Source organism: Rhinolophus ferrumequinum, chromosome X (assembly GCF_004115265.2).
Source record: "Rhinolophus ferrumequinum isolate MPI-CBG mRhiFer1 chromosome X, mRhiFer1_v1.p, whole genome shotgun sequence".
NCBI classification, from domain to species: domain Eukaryota; kingdom Metazoa; phylum Chordata; class Mammalia; order Chiroptera; family Rhinolophidae; genus Rhinolophus; species Rhinolophus ferrumequinum.
In genome coordinates this window covers 5,113,862-5,140,453 of record NC_046284.1, presented here as the reverse complement: position 1 = coordinate 5,140,453, position 26,592 = coordinate 5,113,862, and the positions used below count along the sequence as shown (strand labels likewise).

The window sequence follows — 26,592 nt, the reverse complement described above, 5'->3', positions numbered from 1 at the left end:
TCCCAGCAACTGGAACAAAAATGTCCTTTCTTTGGAACCTTCTAGGCAATAGAAACGGCTTTCTAACTCCAAGCTGTTGGAATTACTGTCTGGCCCACTGCTGTAAGGGCTCTTAAATGAGTAAGGAAAGAGATGGGGTAGAGGTTTTGGAGAGGAGAGGGAGGCAGGTTGGGGTGAGGTGGGTATGTGGAGAGGAAGAGTAGCAGTGATTTGGGAAGAACAGTTAGTTTCTAAGATGGGAGTTTATTGTGTCCTCAAAAAAGATACGTTATATCCTGACTCCTGGTACCTGTGAATGTGACCACATTTGGAAATAGGGTCTTTGCAGATGTAGTAATTAAGATGTAAGTTAAAATAAGGTCATACTGGAATAGGTGTCCCTGTAAGAAGAAAAGACACAGAAAGTGCCATGTGAAGACCTGGACACACATGGAGAACACCACGTGACTATGGGGGCAGAGACTGAAGTGCTTCAGCTGGAGGCCGAGGACCTCCATGGGTGGCCAGCAAACCAGCAGAAGCTAGGAAGAGACAAGGAAGGATTCTCCCCAACAGATTTCAGAGGGAACACGGCCCTGCCAACATCTGGATTTCAGGCTTCTGGCCTCCAGAACTATGAGACAATAAATTTCTGTTGTTTTAAGCCTTGCAGCTTTTGGCACTTTTTTATGGCAGCTACAGAAAACTCATACAGGATTCTTAGCAGAATGAAGTAGAATGGGGATGATGGCTCTGGGACAGCAAGGAGTGATAAGAGAACAGGGAAGGGCAGTGTCGAGAAGGGCTTTCCTTTACATTCCATTAGCTTTCCCCCCCTCTTTTCTCTGGCTTTTTTTTTTTCTTCTTGAGTATTATATTTATATAGCACTCTGGTTTACTAGATGTTCACATCCTGGTAATAATTAGGAGAGCTAGGTTTTCTGGCTTCAAATGAAGTATTACCATGTTTCCCCGAAAATAAGACCTAGCCGGACCGTCAGTTCTAATGTGTCTTTTGAAGCAAAAATTAATATAAGACCCGGTCTTACATTATATTTTATTATATTAAATTATATAAGACCCGGTATTTATTATATTATATTATACCTAGTCTAATAGTAAAATAAGACCGGGTCTTATATTAATTTTTGCTCCAAAAGACGCATGAGAGCTGATGGTCCAGCTAGGTCTTATTTTCAGGGAAATACGGTATTAGGTTGGTGCAAAAGTAATTGCGGTTTTTGCAATTATCTTTAACCTTTTAAACCTCATTTACTTTTGCACCAACTTAAATATTGCTACCACAGTTGTTTCTATTATTCCGATACTCAAGATATTACAGATTCTATTGCAACAGAGTTACAATGGGGGCGCATGAGACGTTATAGGTGGGGCTGTTAGCAGTATAGGAGAGAGTAAGAAACTCCTATTAGTGATATCTGAAAGGAAAGTTTCTGTTGTTATGTGCCCGATGTTTAACAGTCAGACATTTTAAAATTGGGGCCTGCTTTTATTGAACAAAACACTGCTTCCCTATAACTTATATCCATTGTTACTAGTTATATTCTGAATAATGCACTCCCTGTTCCAGGTAACTGTACTTTATATAAACTTGAAGACTGCCATCACATTCCCCCTAAGCCTTCTCTTTTTCATGTTAAATATTTCTAGTTCCTCTAGCCATTCTTCAAATGACACACTCTCCAGGTCTCTCACCCATACTGTTGCCCTTTTGTGCAATCTTGAAATGCTATACCCACAAATGAACTCAGTATTCCACTTGTGTTCTAACCCCACAGAGTATAATGGCAATAGTACTTAAAGAGATCAAGATACCCTGTTTCTTAATGTAATTTAAGATTACATAAGCATTTTAAGCAATTACCTCATGTCAGTTCATAATGAACTTATGGTCTACTAGGACACTAGATGTTTTTGTATTGTGGCCAAACTCAGTTTTCTTCTTGAAGCTGCTGAGGGACTGAGGCTGCTGCTTTTTCATCTCTCTGTGTCAGGAACCATATGATTTTGCGCTTCTGTTTCTCTGTGTTTTTGTTCCACTCCACCGCATGTCTCTTTGACCCTAAGCAATGACCTACTTCCTTATAAAATTTCAGTGACTGTTTTACAGTCATCTTACTGTGCATCAGTGAACACAGTTAGGAGCTGACACTTGTTCCTTCTCGAAGCATTCTCTCCCTTTGGCTTCCAGGCCACCACACTCTTCTGGCTTTCCTCTCCTGTTCCCAGTTTGCGGGTCCCTATTCCTCCATCTTTCCCTCAACTGTTTGTTGCACCTTGGGTTTTGTCTTTGGTTTTCCCTCAATTTTGGTGTGCTCTGCTCTTGTTTTGTTTTTCTTTTGCATGCAGTGTGTCTTCAGCAAATAAATCCGTTTAAAATGGCAAATCTAGATGAGCTCATCTAGAGATAAGAGTGCAGAACCAGTCCCTGTGGAAATTCAACATTGAGAGGTAAACTGGAGGAGGCGGGCTCAGCAAGAAGACAGAAGGAGAAGCCAGATATGTAGGAGTGTTTCAAGAAGGAGGGTTAGTCAGCGATGCTGACTGTTCTGGGAGGTCTAGTAGAGTGAGAATGGAGAAGTTACCACTGAATTTTGCAACATAGAGGCCGTTGGTGATCTTGGCAAGCATGGTTTCATGGACTGTTGAGAACAAAAGCCAGATTACAGTAAGTTGAGGTGTTAAAAGGAGGTAGAGAAGCAGAGAGAGAGAGTATAGATTATGATTTTAAGAAATGGAGCCATACTGGGAGCATGTTACAGGGTCAGTTGAGACTTTTAGGATCAAGAGACATAATGTATGGAAAGTGATTTGGAAATTATAACTTGCTACGTATGAGTAAGGAGAAATCCAGAAAGAAGATGGCTGAGGACATAACTCTGGGGAACACCCTCATTTAGAGAGTGGTACGAAGAAGAGACCCTGAGAGGAGTTCAGTTCACGAGACAGATGGGCACTTCTGCTGTGTGCTATCCTTCCATGCTGGGATTCCCCGAAGGGATTGGTGGTTCCCTGACCTCAAGCACTTTATCATCTGTTGCTGAGTTTCACAAAATATGGCTGTGCGGGTCACCTGCAGCCAGCAGGCTTGTCATAGCTCGGGGCCCCGCCTCAGGTCTACCGAGTAAGAATTTCAGGGCATGATGCCAACAATATGAATTTTTAGCAAGTGACTCTCAACTCTGCCACCTAAGACACCTCATTCACACTACAGTTAGAGAACCACTGGCTTATTGGATGAAACTGAACATACTAACAAATAACATTAGGTTGAAGAGTTAGTTGAAGAATAGGAAGGCATTCTCTCATCTCTTTTTATGTTTATACTATTAGATAAGACAAACTGGGCTGTTCTGTTGGGGAAAAAATAGTACAGATCCATAAACAAGAGAAAAAGAAACTTAACCTCATGTTCCATTGTTTTAGAAATGTTTTGCTTATGAAGGATCTTACCATAATCTATAGAAGCATTTCTCTCTTGTGGAAGGTTTGGGTCATTTTCACTTTGTTTCTATAATATGGATAATGCCTTTCTAGTAGAGGCACTATACACACAGGGATGAGATTGTGGGTTTGAATCCCAACTCTTACCGCTTACTAGCTCTGTAATTTGGGACAGATTATGTAAGTCATCTATACTTCAGTTTCTTCATTTTAATATAAGTATCATGATAGTGTGTGCTTTCACTGATGTGTGGATTAAACGAGGTGATAATTGTAAAATGCTTAAAATGGTGCCTGACACATAGTAAGTAAGCACTTAATGAATATGGGTTATTATTATTGTTAATAGGTATCTTTATGAACCTAGAGGCTAACTTCTGTAACTATTTCCCTATGATAAATTTTCATGATGGGATTACTGCATTAAAGGATGAAGACATCTTTATGTCCCTTTGCTATCTGTGGTCATTGCTTTCCAAAGGGTGAAATGAGTTTGTGCTGTCTAATTTATAAATGCAACCTATTTATCAATGTAATGTATTTGTGTGTGTGTGTGTGTCACATAATTACATGTACACACATAAATACACAGGTACATATTTGATATGTCTCTATATATGTATGCATATCAGCATGATTTAGGTTGAAAGCTTGTACAAGACTGTGATATTGTTAAATTTTGTTACATTTGATATTACAGTTAGTGCCTCATCAAGACTGTCTCCAGGTAGATGTTGGTAAATGATAGTAAGTTACTTCTGAAAGATCATGTTAAAGAAATATTCTAAGTCTCATATGTCTTTTTTTCCTTTTGATAGATTGAAGCCATGGCCATTCTTTTTGCTGTTGTTGCCAGGGGAACCACTATCCTTGCCAAACATGCTTGGTGTGGAGGAAACTTCCTGGAAGTGACAGAGCAGATTCTGGCTAAGATACCTTCTGAAAATAACAAACTAACGTATTCACACGGCAAGTGAGTTCTGCTCTGCATGGGTAGAGGGTGAAAGAAGTCAATTCTAGTATTATAATCAGGACAGTGGAAAACTACTAAACAAAATTCTTGGTAGATAATTTGAATAAGCTGACACGACAGTAACCTCTACCATCTTAGAAAGTGTCTAGTTGTATTAATTAGAAATTTAACTTGTAATTATTTTATTATATCATTGAAGTGATGTTAATATTTTAAAGAAAGATAATGGGAATGCTAGATGTAAAAATGACTTGCCCTCTAAGATATGTGAATGTTGATATAGATAAGATATATAGTATTCCTTTCTTCATTCTTTTGTTTTTAAATTATATTGGGGAATATTGGGGAACAGTGTGTTTCTCCAGGGCCCATCAGCTGCAAGTCATTGTCCTTCAATCTAGTTGTGAAGGGCGCAGCTCAGCTCCAAGTCCAGTCGCTGTTTTCAGTCTGGTTGCCGGGGGTGCAGCCCACCATCCCATGTGGGAATTGAACCAGCAACCTTGTTAAGAGCTCACGCTCTAACCAACTGAGACTTCCGGCTGCCCTCTCCATTCTTTTAGTAAATATTTACTGAGCAGTTGACTATTGCCGAGCACTTTGCCTGGTATTGGGGCTACAAGACTTTAAGCAGTAGTTGCCCTCCTAGAGGTTATAGTTTAATGAAGGAGACAGTCAAATCCATGGACAATTGTAGTAGAGGGTGTGGTAGTGGTGAGGGAGGTGGCATTCCAGGTAGAGGGAACAGCTACCATGTTTCCCCAAAAATAAGACCTCGTTGAACCATCAGTTCTAATGTGTCTTTTGGAGCAAAAATTAATATAAGACCCGGTCTTACTTTAATATAAGACCTGGTATAATATAATACAATATAATATAATACCAGGTCTTGTATTAATTTTTGCTCCAAAAGACGCATTCGAGCTGATGGTCCAACGAGGTCTTATTTTCGGGGAAACACAGTACTAGAGAAGTGTGGAGAGAGGAGATCAAGGGCACGTTTAGGGAGGCAGGTGGGTTTCTGTGACTAGTGCCCAGTGCGGTGAAAATAGAGCTAGAGAGATGGGTAGACGAGAAGCCGCGTAGGGTCTTACAGGTCATGTAACAGATTGGACTTGACCCTATGGGCAGTGGGAAGGCACTGAAGGTTTTGAGCTGGGGTTGACGTGGTCAGCTTTTGCTTTAGAAAGACCATGCTGGTGGCTGCTTGGAGAATGGGTTGGAGAGGGTGTAGATGGGAAATCTTAGTAATCAGATAACAGGTACGTCAACCTGCCTCATCAGTACTTAAGAAACTTTGGTTGCTTAAGCCATCCTAATTTTCTTAGTTCTTACATCAGAAGGAGGTCCTTACTGCTTTCCAGGACTAAGTCCTGTAGCCTAGGATGTAGCCTAAGCCACTATAAGAGAGACACCCCAAAGTACATTGTTGACTGAAATGAGATAGCCCACAGGTGAGTACTTTGGGGCTGGTGGGGCAGCTCAGCCATGTTTAATTAGTGCTTTCCAACTCTGGTCATGGCAGCCCCTTCAGTTCGTGTTGCCTCCCTGTGGTAGCTTGGTGGCCTGACATGTTACTCTTCAGGAGCTTCTACTTACATTTGACTGTTTGCTGTGCAGTTATGTAGCTAATCTAGGAAGGGAGGCTAGGATTTGTTATTTCTAGCTGTGCAGCCATATGCTCAGCTCAAAGTCTGTTACTCTGGAAGAAGTTACGGGATATCAGGAGGCAACTTACTATCTCAGTCTACTCTTCCCAGCCCCCCACATATCTGGGTGCACTCTTCTTCCCCAACATAGAACACTCCTCCTCCCTGCAGGAGGTGGCCCCAAAGACTCATCTGGTCACTGTGCCCAGCTCCAAGTCCCGAGAGAGGGTGACGCACGGATGGCTCCTGTAGCCCACTGACCTTAACCGGAACGACAAGCCATGTGTTCCCCTGCTCCCCCAGCCCCACCCAGTGGACAACGGTGAAATAAGAACAGCAGCACTGCAGTGGAAGCTACAAACTCCAACTTACGAAGGGAGGAACGAGAAACATGTAGAGGCCTCTGCGGCCTAGCAACGTTAAAATCTGTGCTTCACCGCCATTGCACAGACCTCGTGTTGTGCCCCGGCAGTGGTTAGGGCCCTGCTTTATGAGAGGATCCCTTGTCTTTCTTCCGTGACTCCTGGTCTGGTTCTCCAGGAGGCTCTTCCTGCTCTGTTATCCTCTCTGGCCACATTGACTGGGTGTTAGAGAGTTGTCATGTGTGGGAACTGCATGGTCTTGTTGCCTGCTGCTTGCTGGGATGGTTTACTGGCCTGCAGGTTGCCCTTCGGGGTTAAATACTCCCAGCTTCTTGTCAGTATGGCTTTATAGTTTCTTCAGAAACTTATCGGGCTTACTATCTGTGTTTCTAGTCAGTTCCCAGGAAAATGCCCAGAGACAGCACGTGCAGTCCTTTTGAGGCAAGACCGGGAAGTAGGGCATGTACCTGCCACTCATGTTTCATCAGCCACATAGTCACATAGCCATAGCTAGCTCCAAGGGAAGCCAGAATATGGAATCCACTGAAAATGTAGTTTTATTAATAGTGTAAGAAGGCTGCGCTCTCTGACTGCCGTGCGTCTCTACCTGCGTCCTGATCCAGTTCAGCCTAGTATCTTCTGGAGTGAGGCTCCATCACCGAGTTGTTTTCTTTCCTTTTAACCTTCTGCCTTGGTCTCTCCTATAATCATATTCTATCACCCCAGTCAAAAATATCTGTTATTGCTGTATACCAAAAGAAAAATGTTCATTTTACCGTAAGACAATCATTTCTACCCTGGAATCTGCTCTTCTGCTTGCTGTTCCTTTCTTCTTTGGTGACATCACCAGCCATTCACTTGGCTGAGCCTGGAACTTTGGAATCATTTCTGACTTGTCACCAAACCCTTGCTTCTCCCACAGGGGGTACTTAATCCATCCCCTCTCTTCTGTCCCCATTTGTCACAGTGTTAGTTCAGACCTTTATTATTTCTCATTTCTAATGGCCTCCTCGTGACTGTTTTTTTCTGCTCCCTCCTTAAATCTGTTTTCCACATTTCAGTGATTACACGTCCTTGCTTAAAGCCCAGTGCTTTTAGAATAAAGCCCACACTTGACCTTTGCAGTTTGGTCCATTCCTGACCTTTCTACCTTATCTTTGTAGGACTCCTTGCCGTCCCCTGACCTACGAGTGTTATTTCAAGCTTTAGTATATTTCTTTTAGGCTTTTGCATCTTGGAATTTCCTTCCCCTCCTAGGCCCCCTGGTAAATTATTGCTCATTTTACAGGTCTCAAATGAAGTACTTTCTTAATTCTTTAATTCTTCTAAAAGGGCACTTCTGTTCCTGTCCCCTCCTTCAGCAGGTACTCCTTGCCGTCGGGCTAAAATTTCTTAACAGGAGTTGGAAGATTCTTCAAGATCTGGCCCTGCTCCCTTCTCTGGCCTCATCTGTCACTACTTCAGCCCTCAGTTTTGTTCTCAACCATACTTAGCTATTTGCATCTCAATGCTGGCTTGTTTCTTCCTACCCTTTGCAATGGCTATTACCTTTTACTGGAATATGTTTGTGTTTTAAAAAATCTGACTCTGTCTTCTTAAGCTTAGATGTTTCCTCTCCTAGAAACCCCTGACTCCAAAACTGGGCCAGGTGCCCTCTTTTTGTGTGTCTGCCTAGAATCCTGGGTTTGTTCTTATTGTAGCACTTACCAGACTGTATTATAATTGCAATCTTTATTTTTTGTCTCTGTTCCCTGACTGTAGGCTCCTCGATGGCAGGGACTGTCCCTGTTACCTTTTGTTGTCGTTGCACCAAGTTATTCCCAAGTGTGGTTAAGGAGAAATAAATTTTGTAGTGAAAAGGATGGTTTCCATCTTGGACATGTTGTGTTTAAGTTGTCTGTGGTACATCTGGTTGGATATGTCTAGTAGACAGCATATGTGGGCCTGGAGCTCAGGAGATAGGTCAGATATAGATTTAGAAATCGTCATCGTAATTGTGGTAGCTGAAAACGGACATCAACCACAAAACATGAAAGTGGATGCCACCCTCCAGGGAGTGCGTGTGAGAAAAGCTGGGGCCTGAGGAAGCTGGAAAACATCAACAGAGAAGCATAAAGCAGGGGAGCCTGGTGTCAAGTAGTATAGTGGAGGGAAAACACTGTCTAGAAGAAGGAAGTGGTCAACACTACCAAGTGTTTCAGAGGCAGCCACTGGCTATGGCCACGTGAAAATCCTTGGTGAAATTGATGTGAACTTTTAGAGGAGTGAAGACAGTTTGCCTGAGTGTCCATACCTCCTCATACTTCCTGTCAAGCCTGCATGCGAACATGAATCATATAATTCAGCAGGTACTCCTGTCTATCCACTTGCTCCAGGTAGAAATGTGGGAGGCAGAGTTGAATTATCCCCATGCCTCACTCCCAACAGCCAGTCATCAAGTTCTGTCCTCCTATTTCTTCTGTGTGCCCTCTTCTTCACTGCCCACAGCACTTGAGTTTATTTCCCTTATTGTTTCTTACCTGCTCTGCTGCAGGGGAGTCTCCTGTCTGGCTCTCCTTTCAGTCAGTTCCCCACACTCTAACCAAAGCATCCTTTCCTGTTGGAAATCTGATCACACTCGCCCAGAGCTGAAGGCCTCTGATGCCTGTTCACTGTTCCGAGTCTGATGCACAGGGAGGGTTGAAAGTCCTGTATAACCTGGTGTTGGCTCACTTCTCCAGCTTCATGTGTGCAGTCACTTTATTGTTCTTACATTCCGTCCCCTGGTCATGTGACCTAATTTTACTGTCATGAACCCGTTACGTGCTGTAGGCCCTGGTGCTTGGTCTCACTCCGGAACACTTTGCACACTCCTCCCCTTGCCATCTCTTACTTAGCCTTCAGGTCTCACCTTAGACATCGCTCTCCTGTTACCCTTCACCAAACTCTGTTAGGTACCTCCTGTGTCCCCGGAGTGCCATGTACTGCCCTCAGCCCCTCATCCTACCATGCTGCCCTGGAATTCTGTCAACTGATCTCTGAAGACAGGGACTGATGATTTGGCTTATTTGTATCCTCAGCACCCAGGCAGCTACTGACACAAAGCAGACAGCGAATAAATATTGCTGTTGAGTATTTGGTAGAACAAAAAGCATTTGCTTTGAGATCTTAGGAGAGGGCAAGGAAGAACATATGGCTCATGGAGGTTAGTCTCACTGCCTCCCTCCTAAGGTGTCCTCTCGTGTTCAGGCCTTAAGAGTCCAATTATGCTTTTGTAACTATCATTTTAATGGGTACTGTGCATGTTGCTGCACTGTGTAGCTAGGGTAGAGAGCTGCTTTTAATTTCTCATGCGTTCTTATCGGTTTGGCTTGAGAGAAACAGGTATGCACAGGGGAGGGGGAGAGGGAGAACAGGCAGACAGTATCTGTAATTACTGGTCCTGAAGTTGCTTATATACAGAAGATAGAAGTGAAAGAGAGATGGCTCAGAATCACAGTAATTTTTATATCTTTTATCCTGCAGTTATTTGTTTCATTACATCTGCCAAGATAGGATTGTATACCTTTGTATCACGGATGATGTAAGTAACTTGAAGACATGTTGCTGTTTAACTGTGTGCTGTTAACGGAGTCAGTTTTTAATCAGCTATATCTGTGGTAGGTAAAGGTGACATAGATGTAATTGTCCGCAGCTGGAAATTTTTTCTGTACTTTGCATTTATCATACAGAGCAGCAGGTGACAAGAAAAGTTGATACCTGGGCATGTGCAAATCAGCTCAGTTTTGGTAGCGTTTTCGCTTAACCCCTTGTAACTTACACATTTATCCTATTGAGTAATGAGAATTGGTGTTCAGAATTATGACCCTTTGGTATCAAATCCTCTCAAAATGTATTTATCTGAAATATTAAAGTATTTCATTCCTCCAGTCAATAGTTAGTTAATTTTTTAATGTATATGAACTTTGTGCAAACAAAATCACAATACATTATGATCAGCTTCATAAACCCGTAGTTCCCATTGGTAGGTTCCAGGCGCAAGATGCTCAATAACTTAACCGTGTCATCAAGGTACTTTCTCTCCTCTGCTGTCCTTAGTGTCAGCCTCTTCCTGGTTGCATGGAGCCACATGCTTATTTACTCCTGTGCAGAGAAGAGGAACTATGTCTTGCTATAGGAATGAGGAAACTTTTCCCAGAAGCACACCTTCCCCTCCCCCTGTTTTCAAAGTGTGTTATTGACTAGGGCTAGGGTACATACTTATTTCTAAATTGATCCCTGACAAGAGGCATGCAATTGGCATGACTACCATAGGTCAGGGTTCTTAACCTTTACTGTGTCACAGACCCCTTTGACACTCACGGGCCCCTCCCACGGTGTTTTTAAATATAAAGTAAAGTACATGACTAAACGAAACCAAGTATATTGAAAGGCAGTATTTAAAGTATTTTAAAAATTGATATAGTGACATATATACTGCTTTATGAATTCATTAAATAACAAGATTTAGTCATAGGTCTAATAACTAATAATAATTTTAAGTGGTGATGAGTATAAACAAGATTTCAAGATGAAATAAGATTTCTATTGGTGACAGAGTCACAGCTACTTTTTAATACTATTATGGTTTCTTATGTTCACAATAGAAATGTAACTTAAGGATTGGTGAAAATAACAATGTAGTTTTTTTTTTCTATCCAAGTACATGGGCCCCTTGATTTTGGACCATTGACCCCAGTGTAAGAAGCCCTGGCTGAGACTGAACACCTTGGGTGACGTGGAGATGAATGTCAACCACAGTGATCACCACAGAGATTTTTATTCTTGGTTTCACAGCATTTTCTAAAATTACTTTCAAAAAATCCAGCTACATCTGAAATAACTAACGTGAATGGGCTTGGAGTAGATGAGAAATATCACTAAATTTGGGACAGTCAGAGATGAGTCTTGTATTTCTCGAGCTATAATTGTGTGTGTGTGTGTGTGTGTGTGTGTGTGTGTGTGTGTGTACGTACATAAACACTTTTTGGCTAACTGGGCCCAGACTCGATCTTTCCAAATTTATCACCACTATTGAAAAAAAATTCAGAGTTTATGTCAGTGGTATTATCTTTGTATGAAAGACTGCTATTATTAAGGATTTATTAAACTTCTTGTGCTAGGCCATCTAACAGATCCTGTGAAAGATACAGAGGAGGTAAAACCCCAAAGCCTGCTCTCAAGAAGCTAACCTTGGTTCTGTTATCTTCAGTGAGCAGTAATCAAACATATTTGGATTGGACTCTCAGCTCTTTTATTTACTAGTTGTCTGACCTTTGGCAAGTTAGTTCTCTTTGCAGAACCTTTGTTTCCTTATCTGTAAAGTGAGGTCAGTGCTAGTTCCTGCTCATGGAATCATTGCTCAGTAAATGTTAGCTGTTCTTACGGTTGTTGTTAATCATCCATCTCATCCGTTGTTTACTTTATAATGTACACTCTGTGTTGATCTCTCAGGATTTTGAACGTTCCCGAGCCTTTAATTTTCTGAATGAGATAAAGAAGAGGTTCCAGACTACATATGGTTCAAGAGCACAGACAGCACTTCCATATGCCATGAATAGCGAGTTCTCAAGTGTCTTGGCTGCACAGCTGGTAAGATCTTTTTCAGTATACAGTGTTTTCAATCATATCTTCTTTATTACCTCAAAGCACCACGAATATAGGGGACCCTGACCTGCAGTAGTTTTCCTATTGTGTTATTATATGCCAACATAGTAAAGTTTCCCTCATAAAAAAATGGAAAGGGGCCATTTTAGGGCAGAGCTAATAACTGGTGACGTTCTCTATTAATAGTGGTCAGAGTATCTCAGGACTAGGAAGGACATTAAGGATCATCTAGTTAAGCAACCCATCTAATGCAAGAATCCACTTAACGTGCCACATGGCCTCTTAACCTAGTCATTGATCTTCTAGCATCCCATGAGGCAAGTTTCATTTTCGACATGCTCAAAGGAGTCAGTTGAAAATCTGTTAATCTGTATGAATACCTAATTGTCAGCTCAGTGAAGTTTGACATATGTATACACCTACGGGGGAAATACCACCCTTTCCAAGATGGAAAACATCTCCATGACTCTAATAAAAGTTCCTTCCCCAACGCTCTGCCTCAGGCAATCACTGTTTTATTTCTATTTGCTGTCACTATAAATTAGTTTTGTCTTTTCTAGAATTTCCTGTAAATGGAATCATACATTAGACACTCTTTTGTGCCTTGCTTGTTTCACTTAGTGTAAGGCTTTTGATATCCATCCATGTTTTGTAAATCAGTAGTACCTTTTCTTGCCTAGCATTATTGTATGCATATAGCACAATTTCTTTATCCATTCACTTGTTGCTGGATATTTGAGTTGCTTCCAGTTTCCCCTATCGTGAATAAAACTGTTATGAACATCCATATACAAGTCTTTATGCGGACGTATGTTTTCATTTCTCTTGGGTAAATACCTAGGAATGGAATTGCTGGGTCAGATGGTGAGTATTATTTAATTTTATAATAAATCATCAAACTTTTTCCAAAGTAGTTGTACCACTTACATTCCTACCAGCAGGTCCGTGTTTCTGCATCCTTGCCAATACTTGTTATGGTCTGCCTTTCAATTTTAGTCATCCTAGTGGGTGTGCAGTGATAATCTCATTGTGGTTTTAATTTGCATTTCCCGGATGACTAATGATGTTGAGACCTTTAGAAATGCTTACCTTTTGTCCACGAAACTATTGGAGTGCAAAGACATAAATTCTATCTTTGTGTTGTGAATGAGAAAAAGGGCTTATTTTAATTGTATACTTTCCTTTTCACTTCTTCTGTGAGTGTTCTTTTTTACTCTAGATTTTTGAGTATTACACTTTGAAATATGCATTCCTCTGGAGACGGAGTTTCTTTACCTAGTTATAAATCTTTATTATTCAGTCAGTTGGTTTGTTTTATACTTCTCACTAGGAAACATTCATATACAGGAAACTATGTGAAACGTCACCAACAAAAGTGTACCAGCACACAAAGTAAATAGGGTCAGCTGGCAACTAGGCTTTCAACTTAGCCAGTTTGTCATTAGCTCCAGTTCTGTGTGTGACCCTCTGAATAAATATGTGCCCATTTCCTCATCTATAAATGGAGATAATAATAGCATTTTCATCATAGAGGTTTTGGGTGGATTAAATAATATCCCCTACTTGAAGCATTGGGCACCGTGAAGTGACTGGAATATCCTTTATTAATTACTCCATAATTATTAGCTGTGGATGATAATTTCAAAATACATACTATCATCAGTGTTTTACATTTATAGATCCTATAAGAAGGCAATGAAAATAGGATGCATATCTGATCCCAGCTGAGACAAGGACAGATGCTCAGAAGCTGGGCCATCCCCTACCTCATGATACCCAAGAAGTGGGGAACAATTGAGGGTGCCCTTTCTCTGTCCTGTTCTTGCCCCAACTCTAGTCATCTTTTCTTCTTTCCTCCTTGTCTGAGCACAGACCGTATCACCCCCTGCTTCTGCTCCAAGAGTCTCAGATGTATATTTGATATGTTGTTATACACTTAACTTTATTTAATTTAAAATAAGGTGGTATTTTTATACTGGAACACATTTCATATGGCAGCATTTTTTGTGTGTGCTGCCTGTATTTTTCGCTAGGTCTGGTAACAGTTTTTGAATGAAGTGACATATATCTTTCGTATCAATAGAGACATAATTTTATAGCATTTCTCAACATCATTCCTCGTCTTTTTGTTTTCCTATTGTAAATAATGTGTGGATACCATAAGTTAAATATTATTTTCTTATAGAAGCATCACTCTGAGAATAAGGGCCTAGACAAAGTGATGGAGACTCAAGCCCAAGTGGATGAACTGAAAGGAATCATGGTCAGAAACATAGGTATGTTTCATGGCATAGTCCATACGCACGTGGGCAAAAATGGTAATAGTATACGTGATTGGGGTCAAATTATTCTAGAGAGGCTGAAACAGAACTTCCTTATTCTTACTGTTGGAAGCTAATTGTCAGGTGAGATGTAGAGATGACTTATCTGTGAGACGGTCTACTGTATGAATAGTTTCTTTTCAGTACTTACAACTGTTCTTCATTCATAATTTGTTAATTTACTTAGCAAAACTAATTTCTGACACCCTGACAACAGTCCAGCAACTTACCATCATTTAGTCAGTTTTGGGTAGAGATACTCAGATGGCTGATGTTATCACTACTAGATACTTAAAGTATAACTATTTGACATCCTTAGAAAGTTTGTGGCTCTTGATTAAGAGAAAAAAAGAATTGGACCAAAACACTGTTATAGCCTTCCAAAGTATGAACTGTGATATAAATTTCATCAGCCTGTGTTTTGTCAAGAACCTGTTTAGCACATTAAAATAATCCAGAGAAATGCATCAAGTTTATTTTTAATTATTCAGTGGTATTTCGATTTAGGATGATGCTAATTTTTTAAAAAGCACTGGTTCTCAAAGTGTAGTCCCAGGGCCAGTAGCAGCAGCAGCATCATCTCCTGGCATCCTGTTAGAAATGCAGATTTTCAGGCCCCGACCCAGACCTACCGAATCAGAAACTCTGGGAGTGAAGCTCAGCAATCTTTGTTTCCACAAGTCTTCTGGAGAATTCCAGCGCATACTCAAGTTTGAGAACCACTCCTTTAAATATATCTTCTAAGGGGAATGAATATCTCACAGACAATAACTTTTATAAAATTGAACAGAAGTGATTATGTAATTGTTTTATAAGATATTTAATTGAGACATTATCAAATTTCATAAATGTCCATTTACTTACAATTTTGGATTTAGCATTTGAATTATTTTTATATTTATTATTAGAACAGTTACACATTACGAAAGGACATTTTTAGAAATGTACTTTTGGTCTCACCATCCTAAAGACTCATTTCCATTTTCTTTCCTTTCCATTTTTATCCACATGTATACATAGTTGTGGTCATAGTTTAGATTCAGTTTTGTGGAGGCAGACATGCCTGAGATTGAGTCCTGATTTCACTTCCTGCTTGCTGTTAGCCCTTGACCAATCCTCTAACCTCTGTGAGCTTTATTTCCTAATGTGCAAAAGGGAGGTAATGGAACCTGAGGGTACCAGGGTAAAGGAGGTAATGTATGTAAAAGCACTTTGTATCGTGCCTGGCACATAGTAAGAGCTGAGTGACTGTTAGCAATTGTTAGCTACGTTATGCTCATGTAGTGTTTCATTGAGTTATGTCATAGGTTACCAATTGTGTCCTTATTTGGGACACTGACTCTTCAGAGCTGTGGTACGCAGGGTGCTGTTTTACACCCACACAAGGAGCTCGCTTCCGAGTGTAAGCACTCTGCTTCCTTCATGAACGTCTGACCTTGAAAATGCCTGTTGGGCTGAACAGTGTGCTTAGAGACTTAGGTAAAGCAGTAGCAAGCCCTCTTTGGCATCAGTCCTGCTGATTTAGAGGATCGTGTTCTAATAACAGTTCTGATAGAAATGTTTTTATGCCTATTATGTTTTTTTTTTAACTTTAAGATTCATTTCCAGGAACGAGATTAATACTCAAAAGGCAGAGACATTTTTGTGGTTCTTGATAGGTATGTCTCTTGGCTATTTGAAGTGATTTCCTTTTACTGATTTTAGTTTTAATTCTATGTTTAGATGCAGACAAGAGAACCTATTGAAAAAACTACTAATATTTATTTTCCCCTTTTGTTGGTCTCCAAACGTTTTTATTTTGCCTGAAAGCAGAAGCAGCCAACTACTACAATATTATTCATTGCAGATGCATAATGTTTCCAGAAAATGAACCTCTTTCATCAGCTCCTTTTAGACTTACTTAGTTTTCGAATAATATAAACAGCAGATTAAAACTGTAATCAAAAACGTTTCTAACCATCTCCCTTTGATTTGATTTTTTTAGCAGTTTTATTGAGATACAACTCACACAATTCACCCATTTAAAGTATACAAGCCAGTGGTTTTTACTATAACCACAGAATTGTGAAACCATCACCACAGTCAATTTTAGAACATTTTTATCACCCCCAAAAGCAATCCTGTACCCACTTACACTCACTCCTTTTTTTTCCCCCTCACCTCCAGACCTAAGCAACAATTAACCTCTTTTCTGTCTATAGATTTGCCTATTCTGGAAATTTCATGTAAATGGAATCATATAATATGTGGCCTTTTGTATCTTGGCTTCTTTCACTCAGCATAATGATTTTGAAGTCCATGTTGTAGCATATATCAGTACTTCATTCCTTGTAGCGGCTGAATAACATTCCATTGTATTGATACGTTTGATTTATCATCTATTAGTTGATGGACATTTTGGTGGTTTCTACTTTTTGGTTAATTTTGATGAAGTTCAATTTATTTTTTTCTTCTGTTGCTTGTTCTTTGGATGTCATATTTAAGAGACCATTGCTTAAGCCAGGTCACAAAGATTTACTCTTTTGTTTTCTTCTCAGAGTTTTGTAGTTTTAGCTCTCAACATTTGGTCTGTGATCTATTCTGAATTAATGGTTATGTATAAAGTAAGGAAGGGGTCCAACTTAATTCTCTCAAATGTGTACATCCAGTTGTCCCAGTACCATTTGTTGAAGAGATATTTGTTTTCCCAATGAATGGTCTTAGCACTCTTATCAAAAATCAGTTATTCATAGATGTATGGGTTTATCTGGACTCTCAGTTCAGTGCCATTTAATCTGTATGTCTGTCCTTGTGCCAGTACTGCACTGTCATGATTATTTACATGTGTAGTAAGTTTTAAAGTCAGGAAGTATGTGTCTTCCAACTTTGCTCTTCTTTTTTAGGATTGCTTTGGCTGTTCTGAGTACCTATCATTTCCATAAGAATTTTAAAGTGAGCTTGTCAGTTTCTGCAGGCAAAGTAGCTGGGATTTTGATAGGGATCGTTTTGAATCTGTAGATCAATTTGGGGGGTATTGCCTGTTTAACAATATTAAACGCCTGATCCATGCACACGAGATGCTTTTTCATTTATTTAGGTCTTCTTTAAGTTTTTTTCAACAATATTTTGTAGTGTTCAGTGTACAAGTCTTACATGACAAAGACTTTCTGCTTGACCAAACATTGGACAGGCTCCTCTGAGCCTTCTGTTTGACCAGGCCTCATCCTTGGACTCTGTCCTCTGCCTGCCTAAGCCAGTCTTAGCAAAGAATCCTGCTAAGTCAATCCCCTACCCTTGATATCTTATCACCCTTGATAGCTGATCCAGTTCCTAATCCCCTACCTTTGATGTAGAAATCTTTGTCCTGTCTTTACGGAGATCCTTTTAGGCTGGTTTAGCAAGATTGCCCTATACTTGTTTTCTTCTCTTAGTAATTTTCCATCCAGTGGCTACCCCCTCACTCTGCTCATTGCCTAAAAATCTCCACTTGTCCTTTTTTAAAATTATTGAGATAGAACTTACATACAATATCCTGTGAGTTGAAGGTGTATAATGTGTTGATTTAACACATTTATAATACTGCGAGATGATTACCACCTTTGCTTTAGCTGACATCTATCACATCACATAAATTATTCTTCTGTGGTGAGAACATTTAAGATGTAGTCTCTTAGCAGTTTTGAAGTTTATAATACTGTACTCTTGGCTGTCATCACTGTGCTGGCATTAGATCTCCAGAACACATTCCTCGTCTTGTTGCAAGGTTGTGCCCTTTAACAGTACCTCCCCAGTTTCTCCCTTGGTACCACCATTCCATTCTGTTTCTATGAGTTCAGCAATTTTAGATTCCATACATAAGTAATAGACAATATTTGTCTTTGTCTGGTTTATCTCACAAGGCATAGTGCTCTCAGGGTCCACCTGTGCTGTTGCAAATGACAAGATTTCCTTCTTTCTCGTGGCTTAATATTTGTGTGTGTGTAGTTGTGTCAGTCACACACACACACACACACACACACACCACATTTTCTTTATCCATTCGTCCATTAATGGGTGCTCAGGTTGTTTCCATGTCTTGGCTATTGTGAATAATGCTACAAAAAATATGGGAGTGCAGTTATCTGTACAAAATCCTGTTTATATTTCTTTTGGCTATAGACCCAGAAGTGGAATTGCTAGATCATATAGTAGTTGTATTTTTAATTTTTTGAGAATCCTGGCTGAACCAGTTTACATTTCCACCAACAGAGCAAAGGCGTTCCCTTTCTCCATGTGCTTGCCAGCACTGGTTAGCTCTTGTCTTCTTGGTGACAGCCACCATGACAGGTGTGAGGTGGTATCTCATTGTGCTTTGGATTTGCATTTCCCTGATGACTTTGATTGCCTTTTCATGTCTGTTGGCCATCTGTAGGTCATCTTTGGAGAAATGTCTATTCAGCCAATGAAAAAATTCTGCCCATTTTTCATTGGCTTATTGGGTTTTTGTAACTGAGTTGTATGAATTCTTTGTATGTTTTGGATATTAACCCCTTATCCAATATATGGTTTGTAAATATTTTCTCCCATCCTGTATGCTGCCTTTTCATTTTGTTTATTGTTTCTTTGGCTGTGTAGAGCTTTTTAGTTTGATATAGTCCCACTTGCTGATTTTTGTTTTTGTTGCTTGTGCTTTGGTCGTCATATCCTAAAAAACCATTGCCAAGAGCAATGTCAAGGAGTTTCTGCCCATGTTTTCTTCTAGGCGTTTTATGGTTTCGGTTCTTACATTTAAGTCTTTAATCTATTTTGAGTTAATTTTTTTTTTTGAGTGGTGTACAGTAAGCCCTCACTTACCGGCATCCATGGGTTCTTGGAAACTGTAACTTTAAGTGAAAAGACATACAATGAAACCAGTTTGACCATAGGCTAATTGATATAAACAAGAGTTAAGTTCTTACAGCATATTTCTGGTCACAAAAATATCACCAAACTTCTAAAGAAAGACCCAAAACACTTCTAATATTAAACATTGAAATGAGTGTGAGCTATACCTACATTTAAGAAAGATTAAGAAGAAGAAGTAGAATTATTTTCCAACCTGCTTATTCCAGTTCAGGGTTGCGGATGGCCAGAACCTCTCCTGGTAGCTCAGGGTGCAAGGCGGGCACCCTCCCTGGAAAAGATGCTATCCCATCACACACACACACACACACACACACACACACACACACACACACACACACACACACACACACACACACACAGAGTTTACACTTACCAGTTAACCTAACATGTACATCTTTGGGCTATGGGAGGAAACCAGAGTACCTGGAGAAAACCCACACACGTGGGGAGAACGTGCAAACTCTACACAGATGGGGGCCCTGGCCAGGCATCAGTTTTTTCCTTCTCATCAATGTTATAATGAAATGATGTAATTTGAGGACCTCCTGTGTATAGGAGACCAGTTTCAATTTTCTGCGAGTGATTATCCAGTTTTCCCACATCATTTGTTAAAGAGACTATCCCTTCCCTGTTAGTATGCTTGGCTCCCTTGTCAAATCTTAGTTGACCGTATATGTGGGGCTTTATTTGGGGGCTGAATGTTCTTTTCCATTGGTCCATGTGTCTGTCTTTATGCCAGTACCATGCTGTTTTTAATTACTATAGCTTTGTAATAGTTTGAAATCAAGAAGTGTGATGCCTCTGGCTTTGTTTTCTCAGGATTGCTTTGGCTATTTGAGGTCTTTGAGTGTTCAGTTTCTATTTCTTCCTGATTCAGTCTTGGGAGATTGTATGTTTCTTGGAATTCAGTTGACCCCTGAGCAGCGTAGGTTTCAACTGCACGGGTCCAACCTAGATGTGGATTTTTTGCCCCCAAAAAAATACACGGTCAGCCCTCCGTACCCCCCAGTTTTGCATCCACAGATTCAGCCAGCCGTGGATTGAAAACAGTATTTGATCTGCAGTTGGGAATCTGTGGATGCAGAGGGCTGATTTAAGTTATACATGGAATTTTGACTGCACGGGGCGGGGGGGTCAGTGCCCCTAACACCCATGCTGTTCAAGGGTAAACTGTATGTCCATTTCTTCTAGGTTATCTAATTTGTTGGCATATAATTGTTCATAGTAATATCTTATGATCCTGTGTGTTTCTGTAATGTCAGCTGTAATGTCTCCTCTTTTCTGATTTTGTTACTTTATTTATTAAATTTATTGGGGGTAACATTGGTTAACAACATTATTAATTTTCAAGTGTACAAGATTATAATTGGATATCTGTGTGTACTCTATTGCATGTTCCCCACCCGAAGAGTAGTTTCCTTCAGTTATCATATATTTGACCCCCTTTACCTGCCTCACCCTCTCCCCACCCTGTTCCCCTCTGGTAACCACCATTCTGTGACCTGTATCTGTGAGTTAGTTTTGTTTTGTTAGTTTGTTAATTTTTGTTTTATATGCCACATCTGAGTGAAATCATACGATTTTTGTCCTTCTCAGTCTGACATCCTTCACTTAGCAGAATACTGTCAGTATCCACCAGGCTGTCACAAATTGCAATGTTTCATCTTTTTTATGGCTGAGTAGTATTCCACTGTATATATGTACATCTTTTTTTGTCCACATTTCTGATTTTATTTATTTGAGTCTTCTCTTTTTTTCTTAGTCTAACTAAAGGTTTGTCGATTTTGTTTATCTTTTCAAAAAACAAAAAATAAAAACAGCTCTTAGATTCGTTGATCTTTTCTATTGTTTTTCTGGTCTCTATTTCATTTATTTCCACTCTTATTGTTATTTTCTTTCATCTAATGTTGGGCTTAGTTCTTCTTTTTCTAGTTCCTTGAGATGTAAAGTTATGTTATTTGATATCTTTCTATAGTCTTAATATATGCATTTATCACTATAAACTTTTCTGTCAGAACTGCTTTTTTCTTTTTTTATATTGGTTGATGTTTTTAATTCAAATATTATCTGATTATTGTCTTCTTTGTTTTTTTTTTAATTAAAATTTTTGGGGTGACAATGGATAGTAAAATTACATAGGTTTCAAGTGTACAATTCTGTAATACATCATATATATATATCACATTGTGTGTTCACCACCCAGAGTCAAGAACTGCTTTTTCAGCAGCCCATAGGTTTTGGTGTGTTGTGTTCCCATTTTCATTTGTTTTGAGGTATTTTTTATTTCCCTTTTGATTTCTTCTTTTACCTACTGGTTGTTCGGGAATGTGTTGTTTAGTTTGCACATATTTGTAGATTTTCCAGCCTTCCTATCATTGATTTCTAGTTTCATACCATTGTGGTTGTAAAAGATAGGTAGTATGATTTCAGTCTTCTTAAATTTCTGAAGATTTGTTTTGTGTTCTGTCATCTGATCTATCCTGGAGAATGTTCTTTGTGCAATTCAGAAGAACCTATATTCTGCTGCTGTTGCATGAAATGTTCTGTCCATGTCTGTTTCGGTCTGTGTAGTGTAACGTATGGTTCAAGTGCAATATTTCCTTGTTGATTTTCTGTCTGGATGATCTATCCATTGCTGAAAGTGGGGTGTTGAGTTCCCCACCTATTATTGTATTGTTGTCTGTTGCTGTCTTCAGATTTGGTAGTGTTTGCTTAAGATACTTCCCCGATGTTGTGTGTGTATATGATTGTCATATCTTCTTGATGTATTGGCCACTTTCTTGTTATGTAATGACCTTATTTGTCTCTTATTACTGTTCTTGGCATACAGTCTTGTTTTTTTGAAATAAGTATACCTATCCTCACTTTCTTTTGGTTTCTACTTGTGTGGATTATCTTTTTCCATTCCTTCACTATGAGTGTACTTAAATCTGAAGTGAGTCTCTTGTAGGCAGCATATATTTGGGCTTTTTTTTTTATCCACCCAGTTACTCTGTGCCTTTTGATTGCTGAGTTAAATGCATTTATAATTAGAGTAATTATTTATATGTAAGGATTTACTAATTCCATCGTATCCATTGCTTTCTGGTTGCTTTGTAGTTTCATTGTTCCTTTTTCCCTGTATTTCTGCCTTCATTTTGAAATTGGTGATTTTCTGTGGTAGTATACTCTATTTCCCATTTCTTTATCTTTTGTGAATCGACTCTAGGTTTTTGTTTTGTGGTTACCATGGGGCTTACATAAAACGTCTTATTGATAAAGGTTGGTGCAAAAGTAATTGCGGTTTAAAAGGTTAAAAATAATTGCAAATACCACAGTTACTTTTGCACCAACCTAATAGTCCATTTTAAGCTGATAACAGCTTAACTTCAATCACACACAAAAGCTCCCCATTTGCTCCTACTCTGTTATATTTTTGATGTTACAATCTACCTAATTTTACCACCCTTCTCCTTCAGGAACAATACTTATTCTAATAGTTGTACATTTGATGGAGTCTCATGTAGATCACATAGGCATTCTTTGCTCTTTTGTGTTCGTTGTTGTTATCCTCTGATTGGGTTATTTCAAGCTTCCTATCCTCTAGCTCGCTTACCCTGTTTTCCAATCGATCTACTCTCTGGTGGATGCTCTTTACTGCATTTTTTTCATTTCATTCATTGAATTCTTCAGCTCCAGAATTTCTGTTTGGTTCTCCTTTATGATTTTTATCTCTTTGTTAAATTTCAGATTTTGTTCATGTACTGTTTTCCTGATTTCATTGAATTGCCTTTCTGTGTTTTCTTGTACCTTGTTGAGTTTCCACAAAACAGCTATTTTGAATTCTTTATCAGCTAGATCACAAAATTTTGTGTCTGATTTCAGTTATCAGAGGATGATTGTTACCTTTTGGTGATGACATGCTTCCTTGATTTTTTTTTTCAGTTTATTGGGGTGACAATTGTTAGTAAAATTACATAGATTTCAGGTGTACAATTCTGTATTACATCATCTATAAATCCCATTGTGTGTTAACCAAAGACGGAGTCAGTTCTCCTTCCATCACCATATATTTTATCCCCCTTACCCTCGTCTCCCACCCCCACCCCCCTTACCCTCTGGTAACCACTAAACTATTGTCTGTGTCTATGAGTTCCTTGGTTCTTAATTTTCCGTGGAGTTTTGTATTGCTGCTTTCTCATTTGAAGTATCAGACACCCCCTCATATCTTTACTAGTTGCCTTCAGGTGGCAAATACTGTTCATCGGTCCTCTTCTATCTGGAGTTTTCGTCAACCTTGTACGGGTACACCTCCATGCTTCTTGCTCCCTCTTGTGGCAGAATTCGTAAACTTTTATATCTTTTCTGGTCTTAAACTCACCAGGCTGACTCCTGGAAATCTCTCTTTCGTTTTCCAGAAGATGGCACTACAGCTCAATTTTATGGTTTCCCCTTTGTCCACAGACCCTTGTCTGATATTCTAAGAGCATTCCTTTTACATTGCACTCAGGAGCACACATTGCTCATGTATAGAAATACCGGTGATTTTCCTATACTGATCTTGTATTGTGCAACCTTGGACAACTTCTTTATTAGTTCTAAAAGCTTTTTAGTGGATTCCTTATGACTTTCTATATAAAGGATCATATCATCTGAAAATAGACATAGGGTTTAATTCTTCTTTTACAATCTGGATGCCTTTCATTTCTTTCTCCTACCCAGTTGCTGTTTCTAGAACCTCCAGTATGTCAAATAAAAGTGGCAAGATTGGACATCCTTGTCTTATTCCTGGTCTTAGGGACTCTTTCACAATTAAGGATGATATTAGTTGTGGTTCTTTCATAGATGCCGTTTATCAGGTTTAGGAAGTGCCCTTCTATTTCCTGTTTGTAGAATGGTTTTATAATGAAAAGGTGTTAGATTTTGTCAATTGCTTTTTTGTATCTATTGAAATGATCATCTGGTTTTTGTCCTTTATTCTATTAACACACTAGATTGCAATGATTGATTTTTGGATATTAAATCAACCTTGCATTTCTAAAATAAATGCCACTTCATAATGGTCTGTAATCCTTTTTGTTTATTTTTATTTTTTAAATTCTATTTTAAGTATGTTTTTCCAGGACCCATCAGCTCCAAGTCAAGTAGTTGTTTCAATCTAGTTGTGGAGGGTGCAGCTCACAGCAGCCCATGCGGGGATCAAACTGGCAACCATGGTGTTAAGAGCACCACACTGTAACCAACTGAGCTAACCAGCCACCCCTATAATCCTTTTTATATATTGCTGGATTTATTCTGCTAGTATTTTATTGGAGACTATTTTATGTCTGTATTGAGAGAGAGAGAGAGAGAAATTTGTTATTGTGGTGAGTGGCAACATTTTAGTTCAATGGCAACATTTCATGAGAACGGCCTCTGGTGTCTCTTCTTATAAGGGCACTTATCCTGTCATAAGCCCTCATGACCTCATCTAAACCAAATCACCTCCCAAAGGCCCATCTCCAACTGCCATCACATTGGGTGCTAAGATTTCAGTGTATGAATCTGGGGGGACACAATTCAGTGGATATAACATCTTCTCTTTAATGTAGATATTTACTGCTATAAATTTCCTTCTGTGAGAGGCTTTCAGTCCATCCCATGTGCTTTCCTTCTGTTACTTTAAATCCAACAGCTGAGCCCCCTCTAAGTAAGTTTCTAATCTCTGCTCCTTGTCCTGTGCATGGGTCACACTTTCCTGTTTGTTTTTTATCTCATAATTTTTGTGTTGTTGAAAACTGGACTTTTTAGATAATGTAGCAACTCTGGGCACTGATTCTCAACCCCCAGGGTTTGTTGTTTGCTTGATTATTTGTTTAGTGATTGGGCTGGGCTTTTTTTTTTTTTAAGTGTGTTTCTCCCACAGTGTGCAGCCTCTCATGGCACTTCTCAGAGGAAACAACCTTGGGCATGCACACAGTCACCCTGGAATGACATGGCTCTCATTGAGTGTCTCTTTTCCTGATCTCCCTGTTGTACTTCTAGCTAGTCTGCTCCTGTTGGTGTCTCGCCCAGCTATTAGCCTCTACTAATTGCAGGCTAATTGCTCTATTTTTTTCCAGCAGTTCCCCAGACATAAATTGCTCCAGTCTGATCTAATTAGATTTGGGCTGCCTTGTCTTTGTGGCCAGTCTTAGACATTTGTTCTGACCTCAGGAGGGTTCTTAGCTGTCTCTTCCCCTGATACTCTGTTAAACTTCTGGCTGGTCTGTGGCTTTACTTGTGGTTCTCATGAAGCTGCATCTTAATTGCTTATCTCCATTGTTTTGACAGCATCCTTAGGCTTGAACTTCCCCATGCTCTGTTCCAGATAAAGTCTGTTCTCTTAGGAAAGCTCTCTATTCCTAAGGCCTGCCAATCCGCCTGGGAACAATCCCCAAGCCACTGCTCTAGAGCTGTGGGTAGGGGCAGTGGACTACTTCTCTTGGAGTGACACCATTGCTCTACCTGTGGAGTGCTGGGTAACTTGTGGTTTTTTTGGCTTGCCTGTGGCAGCATGGAACCTCTGCTGTATGAGTAAGTCAGGGCAAGGACACTCAGGGCCCAGTATTCTCGGCCTGCCACTTGAGCTTCTGCCCTGTGTGTTGGGGCTAGGTGGAGGAAGGGAGCCCCAGACCTATCCCCTGTGCCTTGCTGGAGGAGAACGTCTGCATCTTGTGGCTTGGAGTGGGGGGGGATAGGAGGACAGATGCTGATGACTTGCCCTCATGGGTAGGAAGCAAAGCCTTTGACTGGGACCTCAGGAGAAAGAGAACCCCCCAGCACTACTTGCCAGGAACAGAGCTTCCATCTCTCTGAGCTTTGGGTTAGAGCAGGTCCTGGTTTAAATGCCATAGACTCGCTGTTCTTACTGAGAATTAGTTGATTTTCTTCATTTGCTGTATGTCCTTAGGACAGTCCCAGTTTTCAGAGACTTTAAGTGGTTGTTGTTTGTTTGTTTTTATTTTTATGTTTTCTGATTATGGTTGTTTTGTTGGAGAGAGGGTTTGTGCAGTTCCTCACAACACAATTCTTGAAGTCTCCAACTCTCAACTTATTTTGAAGTTTCCTTTTTTTTCACTTTCAGATTATACCCTTAGTTTAGAGGTTTGTAAACTATATTCCTTGGATAGAATCTGGCCTATTTTTCTACATAAAGTTTCCTTGGAAAACAGTCATACCCATGTGTTTACATATTTTCTCTGCCTGACAGAGGTGAGTAATTGCTACCGAGACAGTTTGGCCCATAAAGCCAGATATTTAGTATCTGGCCCTTTACAGAAAAAAAACTGCCAACCCCTACTTTAATTGATAAGCTTTACTAAAGTCTTTTATTACTTAAAGATAATAAGTGCTTCACT

At 39.7% G+C, this 26,592-nt stretch overlaps 1 protein-coding gene across 1 annotated transcript in view; it reads left to right on the top strand.

The window, feature by feature from the left end:
* Positions 1 to 26,592, top strand: part of VAMP7 (vesicle associated membrane protein 7) — a 43,184-nt gene that overhangs the window by 3,389 nt on the left and 13,203 nt on the right. The window contains exons 2-5 of the mRNA XM_033111029.1: positions 4,263 to 4,417; positions 9,930 to 9,987; positions 11,898 to 12,035; positions 14,236 to 14,326. Of these exons, the coding sequence (XP_032966920.1) occupies positions 4,272 to 4,417; positions 9,930 to 9,987; positions 11,898 to 12,035; positions 14,236 to 14,326 (433 nt within the window). The 5' untranslated portion in view covers positions 4,263 to 4,271. The remainder of the gene's footprint in view (positions 1 to 4,262; positions 4,418 to 9,929; positions 9,988 to 11,897; positions 12,036 to 14,235; positions 14,327 to 26,592) is intronic.